This window comes from Phocoena sinus, chromosome 7 (genome assembly GCF_008692025.1).
Source record: "Phocoena sinus isolate mPhoSin1 chromosome 7, mPhoSin1.pri, whole genome shotgun sequence".
Lineage (NCBI taxonomy): Eukaryota > Metazoa > Chordata > Mammalia > Artiodactyla > Phocoenidae > Phocoena > Phocoena sinus.
In genome coordinates this window covers 95614432-95630950 of record NC_045769.1, presented here as the reverse complement: position 1 = coordinate 95630950, position 16519 = coordinate 95614432, and the positions used below count along the sequence as shown (strand labels likewise).

Genomic DNA, 16519 nt, shown 5'->3' with positions numbered 1-16519 from the left:
CCTGCATCGGCAGGCGGACTCTCAACCACTGCACCACCACGGAAGCCCGAAAGATTGTTTTTTTAAAAAATTGCCACATAGTGTTTCATAAATAATCATTATTTATTATGGTAGTTATTTTTATCTTATTTATACTCCATTCCCAAATGTTGAATAGAAGTCTAATAATCATAGCTTTCCATCATGACAGATTCTTTTTATTACAAAAGTAGGTTGTTTGAAACACATATAACTTGTTGAAAGTTTTTATAATATAAATATATAAAAATAAAAGTGAGAATATTTTTATTCCCTCCAAATCTATTTAGCATGTTACCATTTTATTATATAAATATGAAATTTTACAAATAATGAAAGTTGAAGGAAAATAACATTTTAAAATAGTTATTTTATCATATGAAATCAATGTATCGTATTCATATTGTTGACGACAGATTCTTAAACACAGAGAATGAATAGCATTTTAAGGGGAGCATTAGAATTTACAAGATATAACTATGGCTCTTGTTAAAGTGCGATTTTGCAGGTTTAATAACAGTAGAAATGTGAAGAGACCACACAATAACTTTATAAATCCAGATAATCTGTTTATTAGGATGTTATTCCTTTACTACTGCTGAAGGCACCATACAACGATCTCCACTTTAAAAAAAAAAAAGGAAACGGAAAAACCCTGCCCTACCTAAGGGGTTGACTGGACATGATAGCTTTTCAATATGTTGTCTTTGGTTTTAGAAACAGTGATTTAATCTTGAGGCCTATAAGGTTCACTTGCCTTAACAATTTTATTTTTATTAGTAATGAAATGTAGTTATAAGCTAACTGAAACCCACTGATCTAAGGTACAGTGAGAAAATAAGAGGACCATATTTAAAAGGTCATTTCTCCCACTGTGGCCCAAAGGTTGTATTTATGAAAAATGTTCTTTTCACATCTTCTGAAAGAGTTGGAATATATTTAAGAAATACGTTACGTAGTTGAATTCCCTCCTTAAACTGTGGGGCAAGCTTAATGTATTTGTCATGATTTTAGTTCGTTTTTTTTTTTTTTTTTTAGTTTGTTTTTAACTTGAGGATAGTCTCAAACTAATTGTAATTGAGAATTTTGAATACATATTACTTATCTCTAAATAACTTTGTCAGTTTTCATAATTGGAACACTATTTTTGAGAAGATATTATTTATTATGATTGGGGGTATAATAAACATGTCAGTGATGGGAAACTTTGTCTTTGAGTGTTTTTAATAATGAAAAATATACGTTTATGGTTATGAGTGGCATTTCTCAGGCAAGTATTATAGTGGTAAATGACTGGGAAAAAAAGTGCTTTTCATTTCAGGTTTTGAGATCACCATTGAACACCCACACACAGATGTGGTGAAATGTACCCAGTTAGTAAGAGGTAAGTGAAACTTTTAAGTTAAGTTTTAATGCTTTTTATTGTCTATAATTGATAATTGAATGCTATTTTGTTCTAGCCTTGAGTTTTATTAAAATGGCAGAAATGTCATTTTGAAGCATTATTTTTCAGTGTTCTACACCTGCCTATTCATCTACTTCTATTTTTGGTTCTTCCTGGTGAATTAGCTTCCTTTAACTTTAGGTGAGAGTCTTGTTTCTCTAAAAAATTAGAGGGCTTCCAAATACTAGGACTCTTTCTACTTCCCCATTGGGCTATGCCCGTCCCAATTCAGGTAGTATTTAAGATGTAGGCCAAATTTAACATATAGGTACAGAAAATAGTATTGATTTCCAATTTATGTCAAACTTTGATTGACTTCCTGAAAAGTGATTATGGTTTAAGAATTCAAATCTTTCAGGTAAAAATTGCCTTTCTTAGCGGATTTGTCACTTTGGGAAATGTTTTGCCCATGTTCGTTTGAACAGCATTGATTTAATACATTTTTCAAAGTTCTTTAGCATTACTAAAAATGGTTTCCTTTTTGTGTATAATGAGGAAATTATTATATAGCATGATATATAACAGCATGTGATGTACTTATTAAACCTTTTATAAATAGGAGTACAAAGTTTTTGTATTGTTTTCTTTACTCCTTATAAAGCATGTGGTATATATTTTTCTACTCTTGTTAATGAATCCTGTATATCTATCGTTGTATCTCTAGAAATAATTTTTCACACAGGTGCATGCAGTACTACTACTTTCCTGTTTACCATGTGAAGTGTTACACACTAATAACAACTACTTGGAACCTTTAGTGTGCCTTTTTCTGATACTTCTTTTTGAAAATGAAATTTTGCAGTTTCATTCCTTTACCACCAGACTTGTTTAGGTTTATTCTAAACAAAATGGGTAAGACTTTTGAAGGCCTTGAATCTAGTGTTTACCTAAATGTTCTCTTATTCATTCTAAATTGAATTCACTTTATACCTAGGTTAAGGTTTTATTACTATGCTAATGGCTACATGTAAAAACAGACAAACCTGTCGTCTGGTACCACAGTTGTCATTGTTAAGAAATGGACTAATAAAAATCCCATTTATATTTTTTTAATCCTAAAAGCAAATGTTATCATTTATAAACTAAACTAGAACATATTTAATTTTGGTTTCTGTTCTTCATGGTTATATATTTTATAGCACTTTCTCATCCTCAGTATTACAGTGTAGTATAGAATTGTATAGATAACTATTGTAGATGTTGGATTAAGAAATAGAGCTTGAGAGAAGTTCTGTTTTCCTGAAAACTTGAAAGGGTAAGCTGTTTTGTTTAAATAATGGAGAGCCATATAATTTACCTTAAGTTGAGATTAGTAAAGAAAGATGTTGAAGATATTAAATATAGGTTAAAAATATGTATGTGTATGTGCATATACATACACACACACACTCAGTTGGAAATGAAACTGAATTTTCAGCTTAGTATTGTGAAATTTGAGTCAGCTTCTCTTAAATCCTATCTAAAGAAGCTAGAGACATTAAAGTCCATTTATTTTGCAAAATTGAACAGTAAAATTTAAACATTTACAAAAACTATGAATTTGATATATCATCCAAAGCAAAATATTTAAATCTGATTTGTTTGTTGTTGTTGTTTAAAATGTGACCAATTCTTAAATTTTAGTATGACTCTCATATGTGTTTAACATCATTTTGTCTGACTAACATTTCAAGTAACTATAATTTGCATCTTACTGCATTTTTAAAATGTTCTTTCGTGTTTGGTATATTTTTTTTCCTTTGCCCCTAAAACCACTTTCAGCTAACAAAAGAACATTTTCCCTACATTCTTCTCTGTTGCAATGACTTTTAATAGGTTATTGAATTTACATTTGTTCTGAGGTGAAAACTGCAATAGCAATTTAAACTTATTTTTACTTACTTTTCTATATGTTTTGATTCTTTCGTGGGTGGGGGTGAGGGTAAAAGGTTTGAGTTCTTTGAAGTTCTCCCCTGCCCCCGACCTCTGGAGATGAGAAAGTTATTATGCTACTTTGCTGCAGGATTGGCTGATGTCATTTTACAGGGACCTTTCATTTCTGTGATTTCTCCTTCCCTCCCCACCAGGAAAGAATGCCATACTTAAGTCACACTGCCTCCAAGACATCTGATGCTTTGACACTCTTCCTTAGCACAACTCTGCTAAACCCAAATCCCTTTTGTAAACCTTTATGTTGATGATCCACATGGGGCAGCAGGGAATTACAGGTGCCACAAATAAAAATAGGAGAGGGCAAGGAATTTGAGACCTGTTAGAGGGGGTGAGCTGAGGTGAACTGATCCTAGGTGAGCAGAGAGGAAAGGTATGTCAGTGATTATGAATGTAACTGGGGAAAGGGGGGAGACTATAGCAGAGGCATCCCTGTTGGGAAGAATAAGAAGCAGAAGAAGGGAGAGGGGCACTGTTTTCCATTTCAGTGTTTCAAGAAGCTAGTTGTTAAAAATTGCTTTTCTATTGAGGACCAGTATTGAAGCATCCTGATTCCCTCTAGAGTACTTGTATCTTTTCTAACGTTATGGTTAACTGGATTATATAATTTAAAAATAATGCAGTGGTGTTTTCTATATCTACATCCTTATAATGTTTCTAGGTTGTTTATTCTCTGTTGATGCTTAGTAGCATGATGAAAAACTGAGCAGTTTGTGCTCTCTGAGTTTGGGGGTTGGGGGTTTGTTTTTGTTTTTTCTTTTGGTGGAAGTACTTAAACCAACTTAAATATGATGACTGAGGATTAAGTCTGGCAGGCAACTCTTTGTATTTTGTATTAGACTTCAAAATCTTTTCTTCTTCTTCTTCTTTTTTTTTTTTTTTAAATCCAGGAGAATGCTTTATTGCAACTTTTAGCTGACTAGATGCTTAACTTAGTAACAAGTTTAGCCCTTGTAACTGGCTAGCTAAAAGCAAATCGGCTTGTTTCTCAGATCTTTGGGGGATAGCAAGAAACATTTGAGTGAATGTTGTTGAAGATTTTCAGTAGTATAGAAAATGATGGCGCTCTTGTGATATTTGTAAGTAGTAAGTAAAATTTACTTTTTGTGTACAAATCTTTGAAGTTTTTGTTGTGTTGAGAACTTTTCGATGGTAGCATGTTAATGCTGATAGTATTGTCTTCGTTTTTTTTTCTTTTCTTACAGCAAGCAAGGATTTGGCACAGACATCCTATTTCATGGCTACCAACAGGTTGTTATCCTGACCCTCTTTGTTGCACTGTTGTAGCACACTATAGCTTCCTTTAATGCAGGGCCCCCTCAATGTGTCTCTTACCCTTGTTGCAGCAGGAGACTGGACCATCTACTGTGGTGGTACCTTCCTGTCTGCTTTGCGGTGTATTGTACAAGGGACTTTTGGCACAGAGGGGTTAAATGCACAATGTGAAGTGTAGTGGTGCTTTCTGATGACATATTCTCGATTTGTGAGTGCATAAGTCTAAAATTGGTAGCCTGAATAGCAGCTAAAGATTACAAAGAGCTAAACTTAACGTAGAAATTCGAGCAACTTGGTAAGTATAAAGCTATTTCTAGTTTACAATTATAGTTAAATGACAATTTTAAAAACTTTCACATTGATCCAATCTTAACTTTAAAATAATCATTAAAGCTTTTTTAATAAATAAAATTTATATAACTTGGTTTTTTTTTTCCAGATAATACCCGCCAGTAGTAGATTAGTAGTAGTCACATCCTATCAGTGCCTTGATTTGCATAAGTATAATTTTTACTTTAAAAAAAAAAACTTACTCTTCTGTTCATATAAAGAATGGTATGGGTTTGTGCTTGATCAGTAGACATTTTCATCAATTCTGAAACTGAACTGGAAGAATAGTTTTTGAAAGTCTTTCACATCTAATATATTAATTTTGTTCTAGATTGATTATATTAATGATGTAAATTTGTTTTTAAAGTGAGTCATTAGGGAGGAGTGGACCAAACCATCTTTATGTGGTCCTTAATTTCTTGTGACACTGTTAAGTTTTGTTTAAAACTTTGGATTGGCAAAAGCCAATATATTTTCTTAGGTATATGTTGTTGGGATTTAACCTCTATCCCTAGAAATTCTGAACAACAAGGCCAAAAAAATCACTTAAATTTAAAACTTTGGTTAGAAGAGGCTAGCTGTGACATGCTACATGCCCAGTCTTTGGCATGTCATGGAAGGAGAGAGGTAGTATTTTTGTAGTATTTAACAACATTGGGCCTTCAAGCTGTTCAGCAAAAGGTAAGTTTCCTCTGTGGCTTTGCTGAGAAGAAGTTAGTTTTACCTAGATAGGTTTTAAGTTGTCTGAGTTACTTAAGAATTAATGTTTGTTAAGCCACATCAAATGGTAATCCCTGATTATGATGTGTTATTGAAATTACCTTGTCAGTTTTATAGTCTTCTGCTTTTTCTTTAGTTTTTTGCCATGACATTACAAAAGAAACAAAAATACCACCAAAGAAAGTTTAAAGCGTTTTACTTGTATGTAGTAATTAGTTGAAATATACTGTCTTCCTCTCCTTTTATAGAGAGGTAAAAATACTTTTAATTTAGATGTAAAAAAAAATTAGAAAAATTAATATATTAGTAGTATTAATAATATACTCTAGGAAGTGAGAGTGTGAAAATGTTCATAATCTATATAGGTTTTTTAGTGTTCAAATTTTTATGACCATAGTCATAAAAAGTGTTATAATATTAACTTTTCATTTAATAAAATAAGGTTTTATACTCTAGACTTGAAAAAGAAAACCTTTATCATTTTATTTTTGCTCTAATCTTATTGGTAAATGTTTTTCTTTGTTTTACATGTTTGAATTTCTATGACTCCTCGTTCCAAACCTGCTCCACAACAGTCTGCATCTTACAACCTTCTGTCTTCAGTATAAACCAACAGTGATAGCATGTGTATGCATTCATTTGGCTTGCAAATGGTCCAATTGGGAGATTCCCGTGTCAACTGATGGAAAACATTGGTGGGAATATGTGGATCCTACAGTTACTCTGGAATTACTAGATGGTAAGTAGAGAAAATAAATCTTTTTGTTACATTTAAATTTTTTCTTTTTATTATGGATTAAAACTTCTATCTACTTTTGTATAGGTTTGAAAAACTACTCAGTCCCCATATACTCATGCTCAGTTGAAGTTATCAGTTCTGGCCAATCCAACATCCTCCTTCCCCCATAGTTATTTTGATGCCAATCCCAGACATCATTTCATCTATTAATATTTCATCTATTTTGAAAAAATAAAGACTCTTTAAAAACATAATTCCATTTTAACAATTTGGCAGTAGAATTTAAAAGTATAGTTACATGATCAGGGCTTCCCTGGTGGCGCAGTGGTTAAGAACCCACCTGCCAGTGCAAGGGACACAGGTTCGAGCCCTGGTCCGGGAAGATCCCACATGACGCGGAGCAACTAAGCCCATGTGCCACAACTGCTGAACCTGTGTTCTAGAGCCCATGAGCCACAACTACTGAAGCCCGCATGCCTAGAGCCCTGCTCCGCAACAAGAGAAGCCACTTCAATGAGAAGCCCACTCTCCGCAACGAAGAGTAGCCCCTGCTTGCCGTAACTAGAGAAAGCCCACGTGCAGCAACGAAGACCCAACACAGCCAAAAATAAACAAATAAATAAATAAATTTTTTTTTTTAAAAAAAGTATAGGAACATGATCAAATGAACAGGATGAAAATAAGGATTCATTAGCCTAAAGGGGGAAAAAATGAGCACATATTAACCAACACTCAATATCTAAAGCCTTTTCAGGACTTTTCAAAGAAATATGATTTATAATGCTACAGGTTGATAATACAGGAATACCTAATTTAAAGTACACTAATTTTGGGCTTCCCTGGTGGCACAGTGGTTGAGAATCCGCCTGCCAGTGCAGGGGACACGGGTTCAATCCCTGGTCCAGGAATATCCCACATGCAGCTGAGCAACTAAGCCCATGTGCCACAACTACTGAGCCTGTGTGCCACAACTACTGAGCCTGTGTGCCACAACTACTGAGCCTGTGTGCCGCAACTACTGAAGTCCACGCTCCTAGAGCCCCTGCCCCGCAACAAGAGCAGCCACCGCAATGAGAAGCCCTCACACCGCAACAAAGAGTAGCCCCCACTCGCTGCAACTAGAGAAAGCCGCCCGTGCGCAGCAACGAAGACCTGACACAGCCAAAAAACAAATAAAATAAATAAATTTTTAAAAATAAACAAAAAATAAAGTAAACTAATTTTGTTGAGTTTAAAATGTATAAGCACAAAGTCAGGTATTAACTTATGTAGAAGATGTGAAGCAGTGAGCTAAAGGTATTTTCATGGTAATATTCCTTGCTCTGTTCCACTGATGGTAAAGTGTGTCATTGTTGTCTTGCATTAATAAGTATGAATTCACAAGAAAAGATTGGGCATATAAGTTCTGTACATCATGGACCTGGAATTTGGAGGTCTCCTGATAGGACGTTTTTCTGGTAGAGAAATAAGCAGGCCAGAGGCAGGGGATTCCTGGGGATTAAGACATTTTAACCAGGCACTCTAGATTTCAGAAAGGAAATAGATAACATTTCTTACCTAATATATGCATAAATCTAAACTGGTATGTTAGGTTTTCTGCTTCTTTTTGTGGGCTTTCCCCAATTTCCTTTACAAAATTGAAGCTAATTTGAAAACTGGATTTACATGACTTCCGTTATATAAAGTGAGAGACCCCTATGGCTTTGGAATGTGGTTTTCTATTAATATCTTAGATGCTTTAAGACAGAAATTTCATTAAGGGTCTGCTCCCTTTTCTGTGAAGGGCCAGATAGTAACTATTTTAGGGTTTGTGGGCTATACTATCTATGCACCTAGACAACTCTGCCACCGTAACTGGAAAGCAGCCATAGGCAACCTGTAAAATGAGTGGCTGTGTTCCAGTAAAACTTTATTTACAGAAACAGGATGCAGGTCATATTTGGCCCACTGGTGATAGTTTGTCTACCCTTGTGGTAAAATATGCTCTTTGTTAGGTCTCTTGATTTTGTTTTGGTATTTTTTTTTCCTCCCTGAAAAATTTCTCCTGGATTATATACCTCATGCTGTATTACTGCTGCATGATTATCCTCTTTTCCTTACATTGCCAGAGGTTTTTCTAAAGGTTATTCAGAGTGGTAGGAAATCTTCAGTGAGTTGAAATAGCATCTTCTAAAAACTAGTGGCGGGGGGGTGCTTCCCTGGAGGTCCAGTGGTTAGGGCTCCACGCTTCCATTGCAGGGGATGCAGGTTCGATCCCTGGTCGGGGAAGTTCTGCATGCTGTGAGATGTGGGCAAAAGAAAAAACATTGTAAAGCAACTATACTCCAGTAAAAAAATTTTTTAATAATAATAAAAAATTAAAAACTAGGGGCTTTCCTGGTGGTGCAGTGGTTGGGAGTCCGCCTGCCGATGCGGGGGGAGCGGGTTCGTGCCCCAGTCCGGGAGGATCCCGCGTGCCGCAGAGCTGCTGGGCCCGTGGGCCATGGCCGCTGGGCCTGCGCGTCGCTCCACGGCAGGAGAGGCCACAGTGGTGAGAGGCCCGCGTACCGCAAAAAAATAAAAAACTGGTGGGGGCTTTTTTTTTTTTTTTCCATCTGTGACTTGAAATTAGGTTACCTATGCCACCGTCTTATTTTAGCAGTCAATAGATAAAGATAAAATAGGCATAAACTTAATAAAAATAGTTTGTATATATGGTGCTAAAATAAAGCTCACAGAAAGCGAGTAATCTGCCTTTTATCCTGCTCTTAAATTGTATCAATAGGTAAAGTCTTTTTTTGACGCAACAGGAGGCACCTAAATATCCCTTTGCTTCTATTCTGAAAAGGCTCAAGTACATTATTCATTTGGAGAACCACTGAATAGGAATCTTGGACACTTAACACATTGAAAATTTCAATGTATTATGTGGCAGCCTTTTCTCACATTTTTATGGGATCACATTGTGATCCCGTAAAAATAAAGTAACAAAGTATAAGATACTAAGAGTATCTGAATTTTATCGTGGTGTCTGAAGCATCAGTGTTTACTAAAATAATTCATTTAATGACTGTCCCCAAAACAACGTTGGCTTGTATTTGGCCTACCTGTAACAGGGTTTCGGGGGCGGGGGGGCTTGGTTGTTTTGGGTTTTTTTAATGATTAATAACAAACCTTCATGTGTTTTTTATAACTTGAATTTTTTCTGAAATTGAGTCAAAACAGTTTATTGTTAATTTTGGACCCAAAGGCATGTGTCTGCTAGACTTACTGCTGTGTCCAAGTAGAAAAGTGGTCTTTTTTTTTTTCCAGATGAAGAAATGGTAGTACAGACATTAGATTGTTTTCATCCAGACTGAATCGAAAAGCTCCTGAGTCTTTAGCAGGAATTAGTTGTCACAGCTTGTGAGCATATAATGGTGCCGAGTTTTTGCATGAATCTAGTCTCTATTAAATTGGCATTAATAATATTACATGACATTGTAATTCATTTGACTAATATTATTTATCTTGAGAGTGGCCAATAACTTTATTAATGACACTATTTTGGAGTCAAAAACTATAATTCATCATAACCACACCACTTTGGAAAAGTGGGTCATCTCATTGTAATCATAAATTTTAGGAAAAAAACTGTAAAAATATAACCAGGTTGATTTACTGATAATGTTACTAGTGTTGATTGCTAGGAAGTTACGAGTATAGGTAAAGGAATTTTTTTCATTTAACTTTGAAATGATTTTAAATCTAAAGAAATTGTGAAATAGTACAGATTCTGTACTATTATACTTTGCACCCAGTTTCTCTAATGTTAACATCTTCTATAATAATAACATGATTATCAAAACAAAGAAGTTAATATTGGTATAATACTATTAACTACAGATTTTACTCAAATTTCCCCCACTTTTCTATTCTAGAATCCCATGTTCCATTTAGTTGGCATGCCCCTTTAATCTCTTCTAATCTGTGATAATTTTTCAATCTTTCCTTTTCTTTCATGTCCTTGACACTTTGAAGAAGAATGGTCAGTTACTTTATAAAATGTTCCTCAATTGGAGTTTTGTCTCATGTTTTCCCATTATTAGAGTGAAGTTATGCGTTTCTGGCAAGAATACCACAGAAGTGGGTTTTATCCTACTGTGCATTTTATCATGGGGTATCATGTTGATATGTCATTGCTGGTAATGATAATCATGATCACTTGGTTACGGTCGTAAAGTTACTGATTTTCTGTTTATAATTAATATCTTGAGGACGGTATGTTGGGATTACACAAATATTCTCTTTTTCCTTAAACTTTTGCCCACTGATTTTAAAGAATCTACTGATGGATCTTGCCCATCCCAATTATTACTATGATGTTTGCGTAATAGAGATTTTCTATTCGGAAGGAATTTTTTAAATGTGACTAAATTTTCCAGAGATTCTAAGTAAGCCTGTAAAATCAGGGGGGTGTGGGAGGAGTGTTTTGTTTTATTTATTTAAAACAAATTTTTTTAAGATTCATCTTTGAAAACACCAGTTCAGAGCTGTGTCTACTTCTGTATGTGCTGATGGTTGAATTAGGAGGGTGATAGTGAAGTAGATGAACTCTTGCGCTTTCTTTCTAATATTGCCCACTTGAGAGAATTCTAAATCTAAAGGCACCTTCTAAGTTTTAAATTTGAATTTTATCTTTAGAGCTAACACATGAGTTTCTACAAATATTGGAGAAAACGCCTAGTAGGTTGAAGAGGATTCGAAACTGGAGGGTAAGAGAATTGGCGGGTTTTTAGAACATCAATTTGTTAACTACGTAGCTAATCAGTTTGAATTTTTGTGGTTAAATATTCTTATTTCCAGTATTCGTAAGTAATTACAGTGTTTCGTAAGCTACCCATAATTTATTCAACTACGGTGTCCAGTAGACTTTGCTATAAATACTTTATAAATTCCTTATTTAATTCTCATAGTGATTACCGTGGAAATAGTCTCCTCACTTTACAAACAGGGAAATTAAAGCTTAGACGAGTTAAATTCCTTTCTCAAATGCTGGGCTAGGATTTAGTCTGCATCTAATTTAAAACCAGTGCTTTCAACTATTTATATCCTTTTTATGCCTCCAAATAAGATATTTATTTACTGGCAACATAAAGTGAAACCCCAGGTGATTTTATTTCCATGTATTTAATATAGAATTTTTATAAGCAAAGAAATTTGTATTAAATTCCTTTGCTGTCATTGCTTCTTCTGTGTTTTATTTAAATAGGCTAATCAGGCGGCTAAGAAACCAAAAGTAGATGGACAAGTATCAGAAACACCACTTCTTGGTTCATCTTTGGTCCAGAATTCCATTTTAGTAGATAGTGTTACTGGTGTGCCTACCAACCCAAGTTTTCAGAAACCATCTACATCAACATTCCCTGCACCAGTACCTCTAAATTCAGGAAATATTTCTGTTCAAGACAGCCATGCATCTGATAATTTGTCAGTGCTAGCAACAGGAATGCCAAGTACCTCATATGGTTTGTCATCACACCAAGAATGGCCTCAACATCAAGAGTCGGCAAGGACAGAACAGATATATTCACAGAAACAGGAGACATCTTTGTCTGGTAGCCAGTACAGCATCAACTTCCAGCAGGCACCTTCTGTATCACTGCATTCAGGACTACATCACAGACCTGACAAAATTTCTGACCATTCTTCTATTAAGCAAGATTATACTCATAAAGCAGGAAGCAGTAAACACCATGGGCCAAGTTCTGCTACTCCTGGAGTAATTCCTCAGAAAATGTCTTTAGATAAATACAGAGAAAAACGTAAGCTAGAAACCCTTGATCTGGATGCAAGGGATCATTATATAGCTGCCCAGGTAGAACAGCAACACAAACATGTACAGTCCCAGGCAGCCAGCAGCAGTTCTGTAACCTCTCCCATTAAAATGAAAATTCCCATTACAAATGCTGAAAAACCTGAAAAATATATGGCAGATAAGAAGGAAAAGAGTGGATCGCTGAAATTACGGATTCCAATACCACCCACTGATAAAAGTGTCAGTAAAGAAGAACTGAAAATGAAGATAAAAGTTTCTTCCTCAGAAAGACACAGCTCTTCTGATGAAGGCAGTGGGAAGAGCAAGCATTCCAGCCCGCATATTAGCAGGGACCATAAGGAGAAGCACAAGGAGCATCCTTCCAACCGCCACCACCCCAGCAGTCACAAGTATACCCACTCATACAGTGGCAGCAGCAGTGGTGGCAGCAAGCACAGTGCTGATGGGATACCACCCGCTGTTCTGAGGAGTCCTGTTGGCCTGAGCAGTGATGGCATTTCCTCTAGTTCCAGCTCTTCAAGGAAGAAGCTGCATATCAATGATGCATCTCACAACCATCACTCCAAAATGAGCAAAAGTTCCAAAAGTTCAGGTAGTTCATCTAGTTCTTCCTCCTCTGTTAAGCAGTATGTATCCTCTCACAACTCTGTTTTTAACCATCCCTTACCCCCTCCTCCCCCTGTCACATACCAGGTGGGCTACGGACATCTCAGCACCCTCGTGAAACTGGACAAGAAGCCAGTGGAGACCAACGGTCCTGATGTCAATCACGAGTACAGTACAAACAGCCAGCATATGGACTACAAAGACACATTCGACATGCTGGACTCGCTGTTAAGTGCCCAAGGAATGAACATGTAATCATTTGTTTAGGTCAATTTTTCCTTTACTTTTTTAATTTAAAAATTGTTAGAATGGAAAACTTCCTCCTGATCTAGCAGTGGTAACACCTGCTGTTACTGCCACTGCTTCAATATTTGTAAGTGCTGCTTTATTCTTCATTCTGAAAAGAAGAGATTATAGTAAACAAGTCTTTATCTCCACATATGATAGTGTTATAAATACTGTAAAAGCATGGAAGGTGCAAAACTCAGTATTTCTACAATTGCAGCTAAGAACATTAGGGTGAATGGCTGGCTGCTTCTAGGAATATAAGATGCCTCAAGCATTCGTTTATTTATAATTTGAATACTGTAGCTATTTTTTGTTGTTGCTTGGCTTTTGAATGAGTGTAAATTGTTTTCTTTGGTGTATTTATACTCGTATGTATGATTTGCATGTCTCAATGATAAAGGGATAAAACAGTATACTGACAACTGTTTACAAGAAAGTGGAGAAAAATGTACATACATTTTTGTATGTTTAGATATTACCATAAATACTCAGGATTGGAGCTGCTTGTAAGTATAACAATATACAGAATAACTTTATTTTATCTTGTCAGAGTCCATCACTAATCTAAAACAAAGGTGGCACTTTTTCATGTTAACCTTAAACTCTAGGCCTTACTGGAAGCCACTGAAGGGGGACACTTCACTACCAGATGGGTATGCAGTGCCACAGATGGTCATTTACACTGTGAGGCACTGATTATGCCTTCAGAGGTTCTGACCAGATTGGCTGCTGAAATAGCCCCTAATTTTCTGAAGGCTTGAAGAGGAAAAAATAAAGTTTACATACTCTTGATGTGAAGTGCATTTAAGTGTTTGTTGGCTTGTTGCAGTACTATAAACACAGAGCTGTTAATAATGGTTATGTAGATTACTGTGATTTGAAAACTAAATTCACAAAAACTTACATTAGTGAAGAATTAGTAAGTCTTTTTCTTAAATAGAGAACTTTAACACTACGTATTTTAACAGTAAACAGGAATCGCTTTTCCTTTAGTGTTCAGAAGGACACCATGTTCTTAAACATACTCCTCCCCTGAAGCGTGTTTGTGTGTGATGCCATATTTCTTTTTCAGGTAAATGCAGTCTTCCTTATAAAAATGAAATTAAACTTATTGCTCTTTCAGTTCTTTTATATTCTAACAATAAATAAAACAAAAAGATCACTGACTGTGCATTGTACCTGTATTTATAGCTTATGGTTGTTAACAGGAAGCTCACTGAGAAAAAAAAAAGGTAAGCCTCCAGGTAAACAGCTAGTGGAGGTTTTATATTTGTTTGCACATCTCAGTATATTCCTGTTGAAGTCAAGTTTGCACAGTCTTCTGACTTCGGAACAAACAATAGACTTTAACTTGTTTAAAATTTGTCTTAAATGCCGGTAACATGGCTCTGGTTTATCAGCTAATCTTCAATTCTGTGGTAAATCTTTGGGCTGTTGAGTATCTTTGAGATAGGTTGAATTCAACTTCTGTTGAATTGAAAACTGTCTTAATTTTTCCTCTATGTATATGAATTATTTTTGTTACAAAGCCACTGATATGTGCACAGTTGTAATTTTACTCAAGTATGTTGCAGTTGTAAATATTAGAGAGTTTAATCTCGTGCTCTACTCTTATTTAGCAATTACCTGATTTGCCAGTAGCTTTATAATTTTTTTTTTAAGATAATTGTTCATTATTTTGTCAATGTTATTTGAACTTAGGATACTAGGATCCTCTTTCTAGGGACTTTGCCTAGCTAGCATGTCCTAACTTTGTTCTTGTCTGGCATAACTTTAGTAATCTTTGTCATTACATGTAACTTTGTTACTCTGTATGACATATTATTGTATCCATAAACATGGTAATTTTGATACAGTTATACTTTTACAGTGGTACATAATCCAAGGACTAGTATAGAGTTAAGATGAGTGCAAGATGAGGGAGGGAAGGGTTTTGTTCTTGGTAATTTAGATGTGAAACCTCTAAGGAGCTATCATGTGAAACGACGTAGGGTGATTGTGCTACTGTATAATTGGGGTGATAATACCAGGAATTTTAATAAGATTTTGTAAAGAATATCCAGAAAAGTAGTGAACTTATTTTCAGTATGACATAGAAAACAATGTGAATATTTAAGGTCTGTGACTATACTTCACTAAGAATTTGCAGAATTGTTTTGAGATGTGAGAATAAAGGTAATTTTGTTGAATCTTTATTGGTGCTAATGATGGACAGTTAAAAAGGTAGCTAGTGTATATTGTTATGGGTCAGTACTTATTAGTACTTCCAAAATTGAATTTGAAATGCTATGTATTCACTTTTCACTCTGTAAATGTAATTCTTTACAATGACTTTATTTATTAAAGGGCAGCCAGTTGTAATTTTTACAGGATTGTGTGAGCTATTCAAACTCTTCAACCTCTGAACAGGATATTAGCTTCCGTAAACCACAATGGGGATAAAATATGGAATTTCTTTTAAGTTTCATTTCCATTAAATGAGAACCCTTATAATTCATATCGCCATGAATTTAACCATCTCATTTGCATAAAGTAGTTCATCAGCCTGGTCCCAATAGGCTCAACCAAAGAAAAAGACTCCAATGAATGGACATTATTACTGAGTCTTCTTGTAAGTAGCCATAAATAAACCAAAATAGTATCCAATTTAGGTATGAAATTCCACATGTGCAAAGTACTGTTAAGGTGATACATTTTTGATGAGATTTTTAAAAATATTTGAACTATTAAAAAGCATTATCTTTAAACATCCTATAAAAGAGTGATTCATTTTTTAGTTGTGTTTTCCCTAGATCAAAGATCATAGATTTGTTACCTTTATGCAGAAGCACATTACATAGAAAGGCTTTACTTCTACCTCTTTCAACTAATTTTTCAATATTGAGCTGTGCCCCCTAAATATTTGCCTTAGCTATTTTAAAATACAATATTTTCAGAACCAAAGCAAAGGAGTGGTTTTTTTCACAGAAACATTCTCAGAGGCTTACTTTACCAAATAAACTGATGGCAGTATCCTTGAGTGGTGAGACCTTGCATAATTCCTAGTTCCTTTTCTCATTTAACCCTGAGGTTCATTTCTTGTTGCAGGTATTTAAATACTGAAAAGTTGTGTAGTCACCCCAAGGTTTATCTTTGAAAACAGTTACAAGTGCATCTTGATCTTCTCTGTGTATGCAGATTTGTTCTTGTTAGAGTTCTTAAGCGTCAAAAGAAAATTTCTACCGTGATACATGGTTTCATGCAGAATGTCATAAGGGGTGCATACACTACTTTGTGCGAACAGATTATGATTATGTAGGATACATTACTTTTCTGGCCTATCCTCTTTGAACTAAAGAAATGACTAGTTTCAGATAGTTGAAAGGAAATGACT

General features: G+C 35.1%; 1 protein-coding gene across 13 annotated transcripts in view; it reads left to right on the top strand.

The window, feature by feature from the left end:
- The window catches only part of CCNT2 (cyclin T2), a 48348-nt gene extending 32832 nt beyond the window's left edge, over nt 1-15516 (top strand). For 6 of the 13 annotated variants that reach the window (XM_032636914.1, XM_032636920.1, XM_032636919.1 and 3 more), the window contains 5 exons: nt 1340-1402; nt 4597-4642; nt 6292-6455; nt 11118-11188; nt 11686-15516. In XM_032636914.1, the coding sequence (XP_032492805.1) occupies nt 1340-1402; nt 4597-4642; nt 6292-6455; nt 11118-11188; nt 11686-13113 (1772 nt within the window). In that variant the 3' untranslated portion in view covers nt 13114-15516. Of the gene's footprint in view, nt 1-1339; nt 1403-4383; nt 4478-4596; nt 5678-6291; nt 6456-11117; nt 11189-11685 lie in introns of all 13 variants that reach the window. The other 7 variants (XM_032636916.1, XM_032636915.1, XR_004350667.1 and 4 more) reach the window with 6 other exon arrangements.
- The last annotated feature ends 1003 nt before the right edge of the window (nt 15517-16519 follow it).